We start from the raw sequence: 17,399 nt of genomic DNA, 5'->3' as shown, positions 1-17,399 counted from the left end.
GAATAAATGTGATAAACAATGCACTCTATTAAGTCTGATGTAACACAGAATACTAAAAATATCGGAAAAACAGAAAAACACGTAATCGAGCAATATTTCATATATTTAGCATTCATAAACACAAAATCTAACGGGCACGAGTTTGGATATTACAGGTATTCTCCACACAGTGCTTTAGTTTAGTGATGAATGCTACTCGAGTACAACTAGCTTCCAAACTGAAATAGAAACACATCTACTAGCAGTTTAAAAAAAAAACATGTTAAGAGCCTATGTAAAAATGCAGAGGCCTTTTAAAAACAATTAAACGGAATAATTTTCCAGAAGATGCATTTATTATGGGCAATTACATTGAATATTAACGTCAACACACTCGTTATGAGTGATGCATGTTTTAGGATATCCTACAGCAGTGAAAGTGAATTATTCAGGTAATAAGCACCAGCACACCACGCTGTTTACAGAATTGTTTGAGTGCTTTCGTGAAGACACGTTATGATAAAAATAAAACACTTACATTTATTTAAGACTCTTCTTGCAACAGTTTTTGAAACTATGTTCATGATTCTGTAGTGTACTACACACTCCTACCTTAGAGTATCTAAAGGGTGCCACCGAGATGTAAAAGCTAGAGCTTCCCTACACATTTTTATCAAATAGAAAGAAGTCTGGGTAGACCTTTCGGTGGTGTTCCTCTGAGGTGTTCTGTTGTGCCCTTGGCCGTTGGCTAGAGCGGTTGTAGGGTTACCCATCTTCATGCCCGCTCAAACCCACTGCACTGTACAATGACAGAGCTAATCTCAGCAGATGGTGGATTTGGTGATGGGGAACATCAATCCACTGGCAGCAGGGACAAGGCTACCAAACCATGTCCACTTGCTCTGCATGGCAGCAAACAGTAATTTTGCTTGGGAATGTCCTAGAGGATTAACAATGTACACATACTAAGATTTCAGAATAAGTACCCCCAAGTGCCAAAGTTTCAGATACGCAAAGGCTTTGGATCAGTAATCATGGACAGCAAACCTCAAACAGGGATTCAAAAAGACACGAGAAAATAAGATTGCCCGCATTTGTTTTTAACTACCACATTGTTAGAACCAAATAAAGGCAAAGGAAGTATACGTCTGCTCATGGCTTTAAAGCATTACGTCATATCTAAAAGCAGCAGCAAAGCATATCATACACACAAGGAATACCACCAAGATATTGCAGATCGTAATGATCACGTGCAAATAACAATATGCGGGTTGAGCTCTGCACCTCTAGCGCTTACTACCACAATCAACAGTAGAGTGGTAGTTGATCTGTTCTAATTCTTGCTGTAATTGCATTGTTCTAAACTTGTATTAGAAAGGCAGCTGCTTGCCCATCATTTGTACTTTCCTCGTTAATCGTGACTCAGAGAATTAACCTTCGATTACGGTTGTTAAAATTGAAATGAGCCTCTTGCCGGGGCTGCCCCCTTCCACTGCAGGAGTCTGATGAAAATCTTTAGGGTCAATGAATATGTCCCATGTCATGCCTGATAGCAGCTAAAGATGTGAGGAGGTAAACGTTACCTTCAAATATATGATTGAAATTTTTAGGTGCTAAGCTTTATTGACAGCAATGTAATGGAGAAAAAACGAAATCTGTGTCTCACCATTTAATACATGTCTGACCCATAACAAAAATCTATTCATACGAAAAGTCTAATTCTTAATATTCACCAATACGAACAGCTACAAAGCAATATGCTTCACATCAAAATATAAGCACGTTTGCATATAGCAATCAAAGCAGCCAAATTTTGTATTTTCTGCAGTATGTGATTTAGGGAGCATAAATTACAAAACCATACTTGAAGATGGAAAGCCCTCTGTCAAGCAATATACAGACCGACAGATTACTTAACAGCTGTAAACATTTCTTTCACATAATTAAATGAAAAAATGCCACTGCGAGACCTTCCTTCGCTATTAATCTTCATTTACAGATCAAACAGATGAAACAAAGGCACAAAGTACACTTTCAATAATGTGCAGCGGCAATGAATTTAGAGAAATAGGCTTTATTGATAGGCTTTATAAAAGCTGTATGCAATTACAGTGCTGAATGATTTGAATAATAGACTGTCTGACATATTCTAAGATAAGTGGCGGCTACATTTCTTTGATATTAGGGTCATCTACTCATCCATTTTTACTCCATGCTAGCCTCTGCCTGGCAATAAATTAATTTCTTATTGTTAGTTCGGCATGTGCCCTACAGTTAAATTCATTTTCCCTCTCACTGAAGGGGAAAAAAAAAAAAGAGTGCTACATTCGAATTCACGAGCAGGCGCCAATGCAACGTAGATGGCATGCAAATAACTCACAGTAAAAACACTTATTATAATACATATTCTCTTTCTAATCACCTCATGTGTCTAGATTAAGTCTGAATAATGTTGTGAAAAATATGAATCAATCAATCCCGAGCCTGTGAGGGTCTCAAGGCGCTGGGAAGCTGCTGGTCGCACTGGGTGGAGGATCATTCGAAGAGCTTTGTAAATCAACTCCAGTTATTCATTCAAACACTTCCCTTTCACCTTACGCATGACATGTTTAAAAGCATTTGATAAAATGTAAATATTGTAGGGTTCTTGATTAAAAGCTTAAAACCAAGTGCTTTGCAAACTGCCAATAAGTAGCAACTGAGGTGCACTTATGCAATAAAGAATTAGGAAAAAAGATGAGACTTTGGATAGAAACCCCCAATGCCACTCCTGAACACATTTATTACTTGATCCCAACACCTATCCGGATTCTTCAATTTTTCTCATGATTATGGCATTTCGACGACCTGGTATTTTCGACTTCTCAGTCTTGACACTATCCCCACTTTTTTCGACATTGCATGATCCTACAGTTTTCTGGACTATGATAATTCTGTTCTTAATGGTTTTCCTCTAACCTATGAAAATTGTAAAGCTTACCCTTCCTTTATGGACACAACTTTATCCTGTATTTTTCCCCAAATGTGATACTATTGTTATTATCGCTCTACTCTCTGTATACCTGTAAAATGCTCTGATACCCTCAAGGGTCATGATTGCACTACTTAAAATGATCAAAATAAATAAACGCCCTCAAGCCCGCCTGCCACTTCTGGATACATCTTCAAATATGCTGTGGAAAAAGTAACTTATTTTTTCCCTTGTTGCTACCCCCCATCTCCAGACCTCTCTTACTTTCTCTTTTGTCTCTCTTCTTATGAGGTAGGTGGCCTGACACTTTTTTAATACGTTTGTTAGGAACAATAAGAACTGGTCCTCAAAAGGAGCAAAGAAAGAATTTTTGTACATTACTTTTCCCATGTTCGATCAGTTCACATTTACTGCTCTTTATTTCCAATGTTCTTCCATTGAAGGATCTTACTATGGCCAGGCATGCAACATGACTGGATGCCCCAAAGGACAATGAGATTGGTCAAAACAAGTGCACAACCTGTGTTATAATGTGGTCTTTGTTGCACAACCGGTGTTACGGAATCACATCTCAGCGAGATTCCATGTGTTTAAGTGTAAACGTTCCAGGTTAGGCAGTTGATTCTGGGCAGCAAGGAAGAGGGTCGTTGTACGCTGTTGCTCCAATGAATTTACCATTGTGGGACACAGCTTACGCTTACTTGTGGTTTCTTTTACTGCACACACATTTACTGTTCTTCATTTCCCAGGATCTTCCATTGAAGGATCTTACTATGGTCAGGTATGCACATATGGCTGGATGCTCCAAATGACAACAAGGAGGGCCAAAACAAGTGCACAATCAGCTTTTAAATTACTGATGCCCATGATTAGGGCAAGGGTCGACACAAAGAAGGAAATTGACCACTTGTGCCTCATGGCACTACTGAGCACCATGTGAGCCATAAAAGAGCTAGAGTAGAAAGCTGGTTGGGTAACTATGAACAACTGAATTCTACAACTTTGAGCGGTCTCTTTGAATCAAAAATTAAAAGGTTAAGAGTTTCAATAAGGCATACATTTTGAAGTAACTAGCCACATACACAATACTGTCCCACCTGTCCAAGTTCCATTTACTATATAACAAAATTAACTAGAAGTCCACAATTAGTCTGGCCCAAAGCTCATCAGTCTACCGCTTGATTGACTGGTGCCAACTTAGACCTGGTTTTCTGACTGCATCCTCTATTGGTTTGTTTATTCTGGTCTCATAAAATATGCTCTCCTTAGAAAAGCACCACTGCAGATTGGACAAAAGAAAAGCAGTCAGTTATAAATCTCAGGAAGTTCCCTTCTTGGGTAAAGAATCTATTGTGGCATCTTTTTGAAGACAGGGGCATGATGGTACGTTGGGATTTGAAAAACGTATACTTAACAGTTTCTCTTCATGGCCTTCAGAGACTAGGACACATATGACGGAATTTATCCATCTGCCATGATAATACACCTTGAGAACATGATTTCCATAGCACAAAACACTCTCAGGGTGAAGGCGTACACAAAGCTAAGAATCAATTGATAGAATCCTTCACACCTTTCAGATCTTCAGAGACCACTCTGGCTACTGCATCAACTGGAACAAGTCGTTATTGTTTCAATTGGAGGAGGAGGGGGTGCCGGCTCTCACCTCCAGATGCAAACTTCCGGTGGAGAAGTCCTGCTTTAAATATCTAGGGAAATATATAACTAGGAACACACATGAGTTTTACCGGAAAAACGCAGAGACCCAGTTAACAAGATTTGTCATGGTCGCCAAACGCTGGAGTTCGCTTCCTCTTAAGTTAATTGGGCAATGCGCCGCTATTTAAGATGATGACACTCCCACGACTGCTATACACAATCCAGAATACAACCTATGAGATTCCGAAGGTATTTTTTCAGAATAGACATAGAAGTAAGCAGGTTCATTTGGAACGGAAACGCATAGATTTACGGAAACTAAACAAAAGATTCTTTGAGGGTGGGCTGGCTATACCAGATATCAAGGCCTACTATTGGGCCTCTCAAAAGGAGAGAATCAACGACTGGGTCTTCACTGACAGATCAGATCCAGCATTCCGGGTAGATAGAGTAGCGATGGAAACAGGGGCTATCCTTTCCTCCTGCACAACAAACCGAAATTGAGAGATCTACCCCCTCACACACTAACAGTGTTGAAAGCATGGCAGGCCTCTGCTATGTTCTTGGGTTGGGACAGGAAGTTGACAGGGATGACCCTTCTTTGGTATAGTGACCAACTGGCAGAGGTGGGCCAACTCAGGGAGTTCGAAAAGTTTGGGTCTAGACAATTTGGGGGATGTTTGGAGAGGCCAGACCTATATCACATTACAAACGCTACAAAACAAATTTGAAATGGGGCAAGGGGAGTGGCTGAGATACATTCAACTGGGACATGCCCTAAATCACTATCTAAGGGAAGGGGAGGTACTGGCGGAAGCATCGCCATCAGAAGACTGGCTGCTCACTGACCCCCTAAATGCTAAGGCCATCTCAATTATATACAACAAAATCATTAAAAATTCCTCCAACCCCTACTCGACACTAAAGACCACCTGGGAAGGATAGGGCAGCTTGAAATGAAGAATGGGCAGGAGCCCTTCAGAGACCATGGCAAGTAGCAATCTACTCCAGATTCTGTCTAGTCCTGAAAATCCGGCTTCGAGTCTATTACCCCAGGCCACTACTCCACAAGATAGGCAGTGCAGACAATAGTCTCGGTCAGACAGGATGCGGACAGGAGGGGTCTTTCATACATACAATGTGGGAATGCCCGAAGATACAAAACTACTGGGCTAAGATACAAAATACCATGGTGGGGGTGACGGGAGTAGAGGTCCCATTGGGGCCTAAATGGTTCATGCTGATGAATTCTGGAGATGAAGAATGGCCCAGATATACAAGAATATGGTTGACCCTAGAGGCCGTGGTCGCCAAACGTAACATTAGCAAAATATTGGTAAGCAATACAACCTCCCAAAATAGCACAGTGGAAATCCGACTTCGATGGGTGCCAACAAGCAGAACAGGCTATAAAAAAGCTAGAAGTTGTCCGCAAAAATGGGGGAAAATATAGAGCCCTTGGAGAGGTGTCTGAGGATTGTAGACCTGGGGGGACGGGGTGGGGTTCCATTTAATTCACTGTGATTGTCTATCCATTCAGTTATTCTTCGTGTTCATTTACCTGTCTGGTATCAAAGAATGACTCAAAATTTCGAATTTGTATAGTGTAGTATAACAAGTTTATTTTCTGAGCACAAAAAAAAAATAAAGAAATAAAAACAAAGTAGATTTTTGAATTTTCGATGGTTGTAAGGATTTGGCACGAGAGGGGGCCTGCAGCCCCTGCTTGCCCCCAAACTGGGCCAGCATCACTCAGGATCCTGTCTCCTTCAACACCACTATTTCCATTCACACATCCTGTTGAGAAGGAAGGCCCTCGGTCCACAAGCCCAGGTGCTCCAGAGAACCTGGAGGCTGCCGGTCAACAAGCTCAAGTCACTGCTGATCCAGTCTGGGCAGTCCCCGGGCTAATCAGGGCTCCCAGATGCAAACTCATAGATTTTTCCCATCCGTGGCACGGGGGGTGAACCAATTGTCACACCCCCACCATGGATAATGCTCCTGCATCAGCACAGGCCTCCAGATGAATTCCTAAACCCCAGGACCCATCGCCAGCCTGTACCTGGGTGAGGATCCAGCAGCACACAGGGAAAGAAGGAGGGATCCAACACCACTGGGTCCCTTGCCAGTCGAGAAGCTCACTCTGCTGGGATGTCTCTGCTGGTAGGGACAAAACTGCTCTGGTGCAGGCTCAGTAGCTGCACTCTCCAAGTTCCCAAATCACCTCTCTGACACAATGGCTATGCTGGCCATCTTGAAAGGTGACCAGCCACTTAGTTCCAATGGCCCCGGGATCCAGACAGGTGATATTAGCGGTGGTAGGAGATACCTCCTCAATCAGCGATCCTTCGCTGCATTTCCCAAGCAATTTTGGGCAAAAGGGGGGCCTATGATGCAGGAGGATATTGGACGAAGCCTGACACGCTAGGACAATGCTTGTTGTTGATCATCTCGTCGAAGATGCTGACCCTAAATTCAAATGTCAAGCTTAAATTTAGCTTCCATTTAGCTCGGATGTATTTAATTTCCAAAGAAAGCTGGGAAATAGCCAGGTACTATGTTTAACTGTACATTTGTAGTACTTGCCTTCGCACTGACCCAGGAAGCCTCAAACCTAGTCTCATTCGGAAGCACAGAAGATCTGATAGACATGACTACCTCACTAAGGAACCTGTTTGATTTACCTCTTTAACCTGCAAGAGGAGCCCTTTATTGCAGACTGTACAGGAAGTATACACAGTTGCAGGAGCACCCCAGAGGTGTTCCTACTGTCATGAAGGGCAGCAGAGCACCCATGTACAATACACTGATGGTACATATGGAGTTGCGATGCGAAGGCGGATGTGGGTTGTCATCATAACAAAAGAAGTTCAATGGCTTGTTTTCAAGCAGGTTATCTATACACAACTGCTTTGAGAGTCACATAGTTGTCAGTAATTAATTTTCACATCTTTTTTATTTAACAGATCTTTGTATTGATTTAAAAAAAATGCATGTTTCAAGTTACATGTTCAATCAGATATCCACAGAGCACGCTCCCTCCTCAAAATATTACATTTTTGATATATTGATCAATTATCCAATATTTCTTATACATAATAATGTTTCATCACACTATGTTAATCATGGCTATTCAGTTTTCACGTGCCTCAATAATGTGACGAATTTTTTCCTAAACATTCAAATGTTTCTGGAGCCATACGCTGGCCTCATATAATGGAAGGTCAAACATACTGCACTTATCTAGCCTCTATATCTAGTGTCAATATAGCTAGCCGATTCCATTCTTTGGAACCCATTTAGCATGTGGATCTGAAGGAACTGTGTTCCAACCCAAAGTGAAGTTACTGTTGTAATTATGGTGGCCCAATGTGTTTGTGTTAGGGTGGCCTTCCACAAGTCTAATTATAGTCTAGTTGCAGAAGACGAACAAACAAAGGTTTACCTCGAGTACAAATATTGTAGTGATTAAACAGCACCTAACACCCATATATCTATTCTGTATGTTGGTTCAGATTCAAAGTCATAAATCCTTTCATTAATGAACTGTAGATTTGAAGCACTGTCATGACAGAAGGTCTACTATACCAAGGTCACCATCATAGGTAGATTTACAGCATTTACTCATGGGCAAAATCCATTCCAATATATAAACTATAGTAAAGATGTAAAAGTCTTAAAGATAGAGGATAGAAGTTTAAATGGGTATTTGTGAATGCCGTTCAGAATTGTTGGGAGTACAGTCGATTTTATTATTAGAGCAATTCTACGCATCGCTGAAAGATGCAGCAAGGACCACTGAAAAGTATCATTAGAAGTAGTTTAGTAGGTCTAACCACAGTTGAACATTAAGGACACGTGCCAATGCTAATTCTGTATATTTGAGGCAGACAATTTAAGAAATATTGAGCAGGCAACTCACTATTTTTCTGTAATAGTGAGGAGCGTTCATCTCTACCCATACCATGGAACAACACTAATTGCTGACACTTCAATACTGAAAGTAGCCTCCATAACATTAACATTCAAATTAAAAACGCTTCAACATTGTAAATTATCTTCAACTCACCTCACAAATACCAGAAATCTTTACATGTCATTACATGACACTTGAACCTATAGGAGGACTGTAGCCTAATTTATTGAACTTATAAAAAATATATGCCGGTTGATCAGCACCAAACCAACAAGTGTAGATCATTATACATTATTTATAACAAGTTGTAACAAACAATATAACTATGCAATGATTTTAGGCATTACTTGTGGCACAGGGCAAGATTATGGAGTCAGCACGTAACTAGTCGTCCTAACTAAAATACAAATGTAATGAATGAAACACTAATCCAGTCCCTATCCTAACGATCCACAGCCCACACTCAACTGCCATGAAACTGCCATGTTTGAGTGAATGATAACTGGGGTAGAGGTCTGAGATCATACCACACCCTAGATGTATACAAAAATGATAACCTAGTCTTCTAAATAAGTTACCAGTCTCCACAGGTCTGTAGCCTAACCCCATACAGATATGGTATTTCAGCCTGGCATTTTTTCCCAACATTTTTTGCTTATCTACATTTCCTTTTAACGTACAGTCTTTTTGTGACACTCTAGTGATTTTTTTCTGAGTAAACATTGGCAGTTTTCAATAAAGGGCGGTAGAAATACAACGTTATGTTGCCCGTTGAATTGGATGAAAAAAAGCATTTACTATTGCAGATTAAATAGATTTTCATAAAGATTACTCACATTGATTATAGGTGAAGACGTGGACAAAGTCAAACCTTGTAAATCAGACACTAAACTTGGAGAAAGAAACGATGGTTTGGGAACTCCTTCATGAGGCGATACTGGGTTAACTGCAGAGAAAAAAAGATTTGTTGTATAAGAGCAATTGTTATTTATTAGGGATCAATATTTACTTATTCATTATCTTCTTACTCTAATACACCATTGTCTTGTGTTAGGGCTGGGCCTAGAAAGAAACAATACCATTTTACATACAAGTATTTTTCCTAAGCTGCCTTCTCTGGCACACAATGACATTTGACACAAATTTGCGTCCCTGGAAGTGAGGGTTAGTTTCCATGAAACTGTACTTGGTTCCAAAATCAACTTCGCAAGAACACTAACATGATACCTTTAACATTACATGCAAGGTCTATACATGTATTGTGCTAATGCGTTTGCTTGTTTTGCCCATGCGGCGATATAGTTCTCTATAGCACATAAAAAATAACGACCTGACTAGTATCTCGGCGGAGGATAAGGATGCTTTCTGTTCTAAATAAACACGCATAATGCAGTCATTAGCCAGAGGAGCACTTACTGTCATTTGCAAGGTCACCATATGCTGACTACACTATCAGCCCAGCTCCTTGCTGATACCTCAGCGAGGGATGTCCAATTTGTGACCCGAGGGGCACCTAAAATCTTTCTCTTCAGGTAATTAGGTTGGATCATCCGATGGGGGATTTCTGGCATAGCACATACATACACCCTAGGCATTCAGGTTAGGAGATGCATAGTAGGAGTGTGTGTGTATGTATGTATGTATGTATGTATGTATGTGTATATATATATATATATATATATATATATATTCATACAAAAGTTTCATGGACGTTATAGTAAGGCTGACATTTCATTCATACAAAATCAGAGAAATTCAGCCGTTATAGTTAGCCGAGTTAACTATAACTTAAGCTCCCGCAATGTACTGCTTATGACCTCATATATTACATCACTCATGTCATGGCCAGTGACATCACGGATGACATCTCAAATGACATCATCCAGTGACTGAGTGTTTTTAAAAAGTTTATGAGTGTTAAATATATATATACTTTGGTGTATTAATGGATCAGTGGGTGTAGGAGTGTCTGTATGGATGCCTTAGTGGGTGTGTGACTGCCTGTATAAGTGGATGATTAGGTGTCGCAGTGAATGTATAGGTGAGTGACTGGTTGTGTAAATGTGTGCAACTGTCGGTCTGCTGAGTGTGTTAGTGGGTATGTGAATGGTTATACGGGTTATTAATGGGTTGTCTGAATACCTCTATGGCTATCTGGCTGTCTATATGTGTGGGTGAGGAGGTGTGTGACTGCCTGTGTGAGTGGTGAGTCAGTGGCTGTATGGGGTACTGTATGCATGTGTGAGAAGCTGTATGGGTGAGAGTGTTTGTATGGCTGTGTTGGTGATTGAGTGCATGTGACAGTGTGGATGAGTAACTGGGTATTTGAAAGGCAGTATAGGTGAGTGACGAGGTATATGAGTGACTATGCATGAGTGAGTGAATGTGAGAGTGGCTATATGGATGAGTGCTTGTTTCTGTCAGCGACTGTATAGGTGAGTGAGTAAGTGTTACTATTTATATGAGTGAGTAAGTAGGTGTGTGTGTAATTGTTTGAGTAAGCAAGTGGCTGTGTGATTGACTGTATGGGTGAGTGTCTAGGTTTGTGAGTAGTTCTATGGGTGACTCATTCAGTGTGTGAGTGCCTGTATGGGTGGATATGTCAATACCTGTATTAGTGAGTGAGTGGGTGTATGAGTAGCAGTATGAGTGAGCAAGTGGATGTGTGTGCAAATCTATGAATCAGTGAGTGGGTGTGTAAGTACTGGTATGGCTCTGTGAATGGTTGTGTGGCAGTGGGTGTATACATGATGTTATGGGGGTGTGAGTGGGTGTGTCAGGGATGCTGTGGATGATGTCATCAGTAATGTCACTGACCATGTCATGAGTGATGCAATAGTGCATTGCAGGGGTGCGAGTCATAGTTAACTCAGCTAACTAGATCAGCTGAATTTCTCTGGTTATGTATGAGTGAAATCTCAACCTAACTATAACTTCCCTCTAACCTTTGGTTTTTTCCAGTGAATTTCTATGATTTTTAAAGTAGTAGTCATGTTTGCAGAGTATTTGAGAATGGGCGTGGGTCCTCCGACCAGCTCACAGGAATTCTGCTGTGTAGGACTTACAGGAGGTACCTTGTGGGCTTCTTGGCCCTCAATATCCCTCTGGAGCCAAGGGGACTTAATCCCCAAACTAGTCGTGTGCCAGGAGGCACGTTTGCAGATTGGTGGTGAAAGGGGGCATGCCCCTGACAACGTCTGAGCACTCCTGTTGTGTGGAACTTACTGGAGGTAACAGGAGGGGTAGTTAGCCCCCAAGGACGTCCTTGGGGACAACTACCCCTCCTATCACCTCCAGTAAGTCCCATACAACAGGATAGCTAAGGTCTGAGAGCAGGCCCGCCCCCTTTCTCCACTACTCTGCAAAACACATCCTGGCAAACTACTACTTGAAGAATTAAGTCCCCTTGGATCTGAGGGTCCTAGGGGGCCAATTAGCCCTCCTGTTACCTTCAGTAATGGCCCACACAGCTGGATTGCTGAGAGGCCACCAGAGGCCATGCCTCCTTTCTCCACCACTCTGCAAACACACCTCCAGGCACATTGCTTTTTGGGAAAAAGAAGTCAACTTTAGTCCTGAGGCCCTCAGGAGGCAAGGGGATGTCATTCCCCAACAGCAGTGTGCCGAGAAGCACATTTGCAGACTGGTGGAGAAAGGGGTGTGGCCTCTGACCACTTCTCAGCAATCCCGCTGTGTGGGCCTTACTGGAGGTAACAGGAGGTTTTCTTGGCCCCTAATGTCCCTCAGAAGCAAAGGGGACTTCATCCCCCAACCAGGAGCGCCCGAGGGACCCCATCTCCTTGAGCCCAGCCTTTATTTATTTTTTATTAAAAATAAATAAAATGGCCCTCCCGGGCCATTTTCGGTCACTGGGACCCCATCCCCCAGGGCATGCCTTTAACTATCTTTTTTTCTTAAATGGGGAGGGGGGCCAGCGCAGCCTCCCTCCCGGCCGATATTGTCCTGGGGACACAATCCCCTAAGGCATGGCCTGGTCGTTGAGGACCGGGTGGGGAGCCTCAAGGCCCCCGCGGTCTCTGCCGGCTCCCTGCCTCCTGCGGGAGTCGGCATTGCTTTTGGACAGAGGGAGCTGCTTGAAAGCAGCACCCTCTGCCCAAAAGCATTTCTGCTCCACTTCAGCATTTTACTACTCTCGCTTCCAAGAATCGGAGCAGAGTTTGCTATGGCTTGGTGAGAGCAGTGCTCCTGCCAAGCCATAGTAAACTGATATGTCCCGGGGGTGGGCAACCCAGGGCATTGCTAGACCCAGCCCTGGAAGGTGGCCATCCTCCGGGCTATTTACGGCTCCATGAGGGTGGACGGGCGGCCCCTCTCCAATAAATATTAAGCCCCAGGCAGGTGATAGTCCCGGCGCTGCATGGGGGCTGGTGCCCATTTAAATAAGGCAGGTAGAATAATTTCCGATTGCCTTTTCAATATACAACGCTGCCTTTTCCACCTTTAAATTACAAAAATGTTTCCAATGCTGGGAGTTTAAATTCATTGTGCAACATGGCCAATCTTAGCCAGCTGCACACCGCACTCTAATTTTGCTAGATTACCAGCAGCTGAAGTGCGAACATTATACAACGATCAATTAACAATATACAGATGTCTTACACAGTTTGTTATGTGGACATTAACACATAATCCCTTCGCTGCTTCTGTCGGCCAATGGCCGTCGCAAGCACTACCTCCGTAGTGCTGCGCATGTCCGTTGGCAGACGCAGCCCCGCCCACTTGATCAAAGCGCTGCAACGTGGCGGAATTTGTGCTGCGGTTAAGCGGTTAACCCGCACGGCCCAATCAAGCTGTAAAACCATAGTTGGGTACTCCAGGCATCAGCCCACAAACCCTAAATGCAGGGATGGTTAAAGTTCCCATCATACAGGAGGAGACTTCGTTTTGGATTACACAAAAAACAAGCCAGCTTTGCGGCGTTATTTCCCCATACTGGCCAGCAGGAAAAAAACAGAACACTGACTATTTGCTTGCCAATGGGGATGGCTCCCCCTGTGGAAGTCTGCACGACTTAGGGTACACAGTTTGCGGCTGTATATACCAGAACACATAGTACCCCTTAAATGGCTGTTTTGCCGAAACAGATCCAGAAGGAATGAGGCAGTACTTGCACTAGAATGGGGATGAAACTGATGGGCAATGTTGCTGCAGTATCTGCCATTATGTTAAGCAACATATAGGGGGAAGCAGCAGCATTAGTTCTACACCAGCATATACTGGATCTGGCTCCTGCACAGCAGAAGCACAAATTACCTAATATTATCGAAAAAACCTATGGTACCCTGGGTAGAGATAATATGGGAGCCAGACCTGGTTAACCTCAATTAGGATAATTCTGAAAAGGATAACTAAGCAAGCAACCAACTCTTCTACAAAGAAGAAGTGGGAGAATAAGAAAACTAAAGACAAGAATAAGTGACAGGGTGGTTTCCTCAACAGGAAGTCACTGAAAAATGCTATAACTTGTGAAACCGTGATAATATCCTGACAGATATCAGGATACTGATACATGTTTATTTTGTTCCTGTCAGGATTCATCCGATAAACCTTCAGAGAGAGGTGGACGGCGTAGATTGGAAGACAGGTGTGTGGAATTTAATAAAATATCTACTTGTCCATGGGGCAGGTTGCTTCATAAATCTTCTTGTCCTGTAACAAAATCCACTTGTCCTTTTAATGTCATGTAGTGCGGCGACAAATTATGGCAGTAATCTCATTTTATAAGTGCTCTGATGTAGCCTCACTGATTATGCCAGGGCTCATACCATAGTGGTGTTTGAATACTTGCAATCTCCTTATGTTTCCACGTTTCCGCAGAGCTACATACTGGGGCTGAAGGTAGTGGTAAGCAATAGTTCCAGGGTTAGAATGCCCTTTTGAGTCTGTGGAAACCTACTAACTTGCATATTTTAAGGGTTTTCAACAACTCTTCTCTAATCTTTTCCCATACTTAGAAATGCTGCAAATTTACTCCTGACAATGGCAGACGTAAACCTTCTTTCCGAGTTGGGGAAAAAGTGGTTTGAGGGAAAGTGAACTTCCAAACACTCAGATTTTTGCATGCGCAAATCTATACATGCTTATCTGCTCATGCTAAAATGCAGTTCACAAATATTTTCTAGGAGTACTATTTCTTGTCCTACTTCAGTAAATTCTTGGGTATTCACGAAAGCCGTATAGCTGTACTTCATGCAAGGACATACAACATGAGTGCACTTTAGAGACTTTCTTTAAGAATTGGGGACCTAATTTGGTCTGGCGTTGACCATGACCTTTTGTGTATATTACATTCTGTGTGTCTCTCTGTATCGGCTGGCTTCACTGTGAGTGACAGCATTCTGCTCTTTCACAAGGAGCATGTCGTCACACAAATTAATTTTGTTCAGTGCCAGTAAGTATTGTGACAGTGTGTGCTTTTTGAGACCAAAAACTATTTTTGCTTTTGCCAATGTTTGTTATAATGATGAGGGCCCGGCAGCTCTCACATCAATAAGGTTTTACAAAAACCATGCCAAAAAAGGCACACATTAACAAAACTAAAAAGATGACATCCAATTTCAGAACTACTGGCTTTGCCAATGCTTGTTGATTTTTTATTCCCATAATCATATTGAAACTGGTTACACTGATTCTCCATTATGAATATTTTTGGCAAATACTAGCATGCATCAACACGTTACAAAATGATGCTGCAAAGAAATGGTACCTGAAATTTTACAGTAGTTTAGCTAAATGGTTTTTAGGTATCGCCTACGCAGCATAGGAGACCTTTAGCCGCCGTTCAGCTCTTTTTCAAGCACATACTCGTGCTTGTCGCAGCATACACCTTGCAGGAGTGCGCAGCGGTGCGCCACAAGCACGAGTATGTGCTTTGAGAAAGAGCAGACTGCGTGCGCACGCACACAGCACTCCAGGGCCGGCAAACACGATTGCAGTGCAGTGAACGGCTCGCTCTTGCTTTTTTTAAGGTCTCAGCGCGTGCGCGCACTCACGCACCGATCCCTGGCTTGTTGACTTTTTTCATCCCAATTAAAGCCCTGACCGTGCTACAAACTACTTGCTAGGCGTACACAGTTATCTGCAGTAGCATAAGACATCTCTTTGCAACATTCCTACAGTGACAGCAAAAATTGTTTGTGTGTGACGAGAGAAAGCGACTGTTGTTCTCCCTCGTATGACCAAGTCCAGCGGCCACGACAAATAGGACAGTGCCTGCTTGAGAACGCTGTACGGTCTGTATTTGTTTTGCTCAAGCAAAGCGAGTTTCCTTCGCCCCCTTTTTCCGTTTCAGAGCTTCTGCTAGTGGCATGTACTTCACTATCGCCAGTTCTATAATATTTGTAGTTCGGTTTGTTGGCGAAAACTTGTTGTAACTGTCTTGGTGTCACCTTGTTGTCTTTGTGTACTGGCAAATCTGCTTGGTAAATACAGCTGCCTTCCCTAGAGGAATTCTCAGTGCGAGTTTACCAGACTGAAAAACAAGATTTAAACAAAGCACAGAACCACTTGCAAGATATTAATAAAGGTCTGTCTTAATGTGAAGCAATGAGCGCAGCATTCATCGAGGTAGCCCTCCGATGACGTCGAACCGTAATACTCTATGCCATCGAGACTCTAGGTGTGAGAACCTTTCGGAAGGCGTGATGCACTATCCTACCAGCACCTGATAGCTGTCCATAAGTGCTCTGTTGGACAAGCCTCTGATCCATGTCCACTGGTAGCCTATCACACAAACGTCAAATCAATGCCTGCTGTTGTGCGATTACACAAATCTTTGATCGTTGTCTTCTACTGGGCCATCACACCAGCCTCTGATATTCGTCTCCTCTGTCTCTCAAGCTTCGGTCCATGTCACACCGGTCTTGTAATTCCTCAGTGCATCAACCTATCCACATCTCTTGCTGGCTGGGTTGGTGGGAGATCCTCCTCACAGCTGGCTACTAAGCTTTGGAAAGCGCTTCCCCTAACTGTTCCCTTGTTTACTACTCGTACCAGTTTCATTGCTATATAAAAACGTATTCATTTGACAAACAGCAGGTTATTCAATGCAACCTGTCCACCCTCCACCTGCCCCAGTTCCTGGACAACTTCAGGTAACCTTGCGCTCTATGAATATTTCATTAAATAAATTAAAAACAGAGAGACAAACTTAAGATAAACTTGCAGTTTTCATGAATGTACAAGAGCCCTTTAAACACCTAGAAACCCATAACACATTCCAATAATGACGTATTTTATTGAACTGTATAGTTAATGGTGACGTTTAATGTCTCTTCTTATTTTAATTAGATTTTTTTCCCACGATAGGGGCAATTCAAACCTAAATTCTCTGCAAGGGTATTGCGGAGCCGATACCTTTTTATTTTTTTCATTTGAATATATAAATTGGCTCAATTATATGACTTGGACTTTGCTGAAATATGTAAACTCTTGTTTAAGACCGTTGTCGCTACTCTGACAAATTACCAATTCACCCTTTGACAATGTATTCATGGCCGTGAGCTTGAACTGTTTCTTCCTACTTTGGCCACTCAAAGGCATATCTCTTCAACATTATTTTCTGTAATTCTTTTTATTCTTTTACAACATATTAACAACAGAGCAGCAATATATGATTTCACACAATGTCACTAATAAGCAGTATGTCTGATGCATCTGGGTACCAATGTTCTGTTACAAAAGAGGTCATTGTAATATTAAATTCATGGCCGCCATATTTTCTCAAGTTTCCTTATACAACCTATGTTTTTTGTACACTACCTCTTCGACATTGTTTTGCCTTGATAAAGGAGCATCTCGGATACAAAAGTGTGACATTTCCCTTGTTTTTTGTACAGTCGTAAGAAGGCAAGG

General features: G+C 42.3%; 1 protein-coding gene across 3 annotated transcripts in view; it reads right to left on the bottom strand.

The window, feature by feature from the left end:
* The window catches only part of AP3B1 (adaptor related protein complex 3 subunit beta 1), a 2,001,071-nt gene that overhangs the window by 545,698 nt on the left and 1,437,974 nt on the right, over window positions 1-17,399 (bottom strand). For all 3 annotated transcript variants that reach the window (XM_086960746.1, XM_086960745.1, XM_086960747.1), the window contains one exon: window positions 9,362-9,471. In XM_086960746.1, coding sequence (XP_086816872.1) covers window positions 9,362-9,471 — 110 coding nt within the window. The remainder of the gene's footprint in view (window positions 1-9,361; window positions 9,472-17,399) is intronic.

Source organism: Lissotriton vulgaris, chromosome 3_1 (assembly GCF_964263255.1).
Source record: "Lissotriton vulgaris chromosome 3_1, aLisVul1.2, whole genome shotgun sequence".
Classification (NCBI taxonomy): Eukaryota; Metazoa; Chordata; class Amphibia; order Caudata; family Salamandridae; genus Lissotriton; species Lissotriton vulgaris.
Note: the sequence above shows the minus strand (reverse complement) of the source record. Positions and strands in the feature narration are given on the sequence as shown.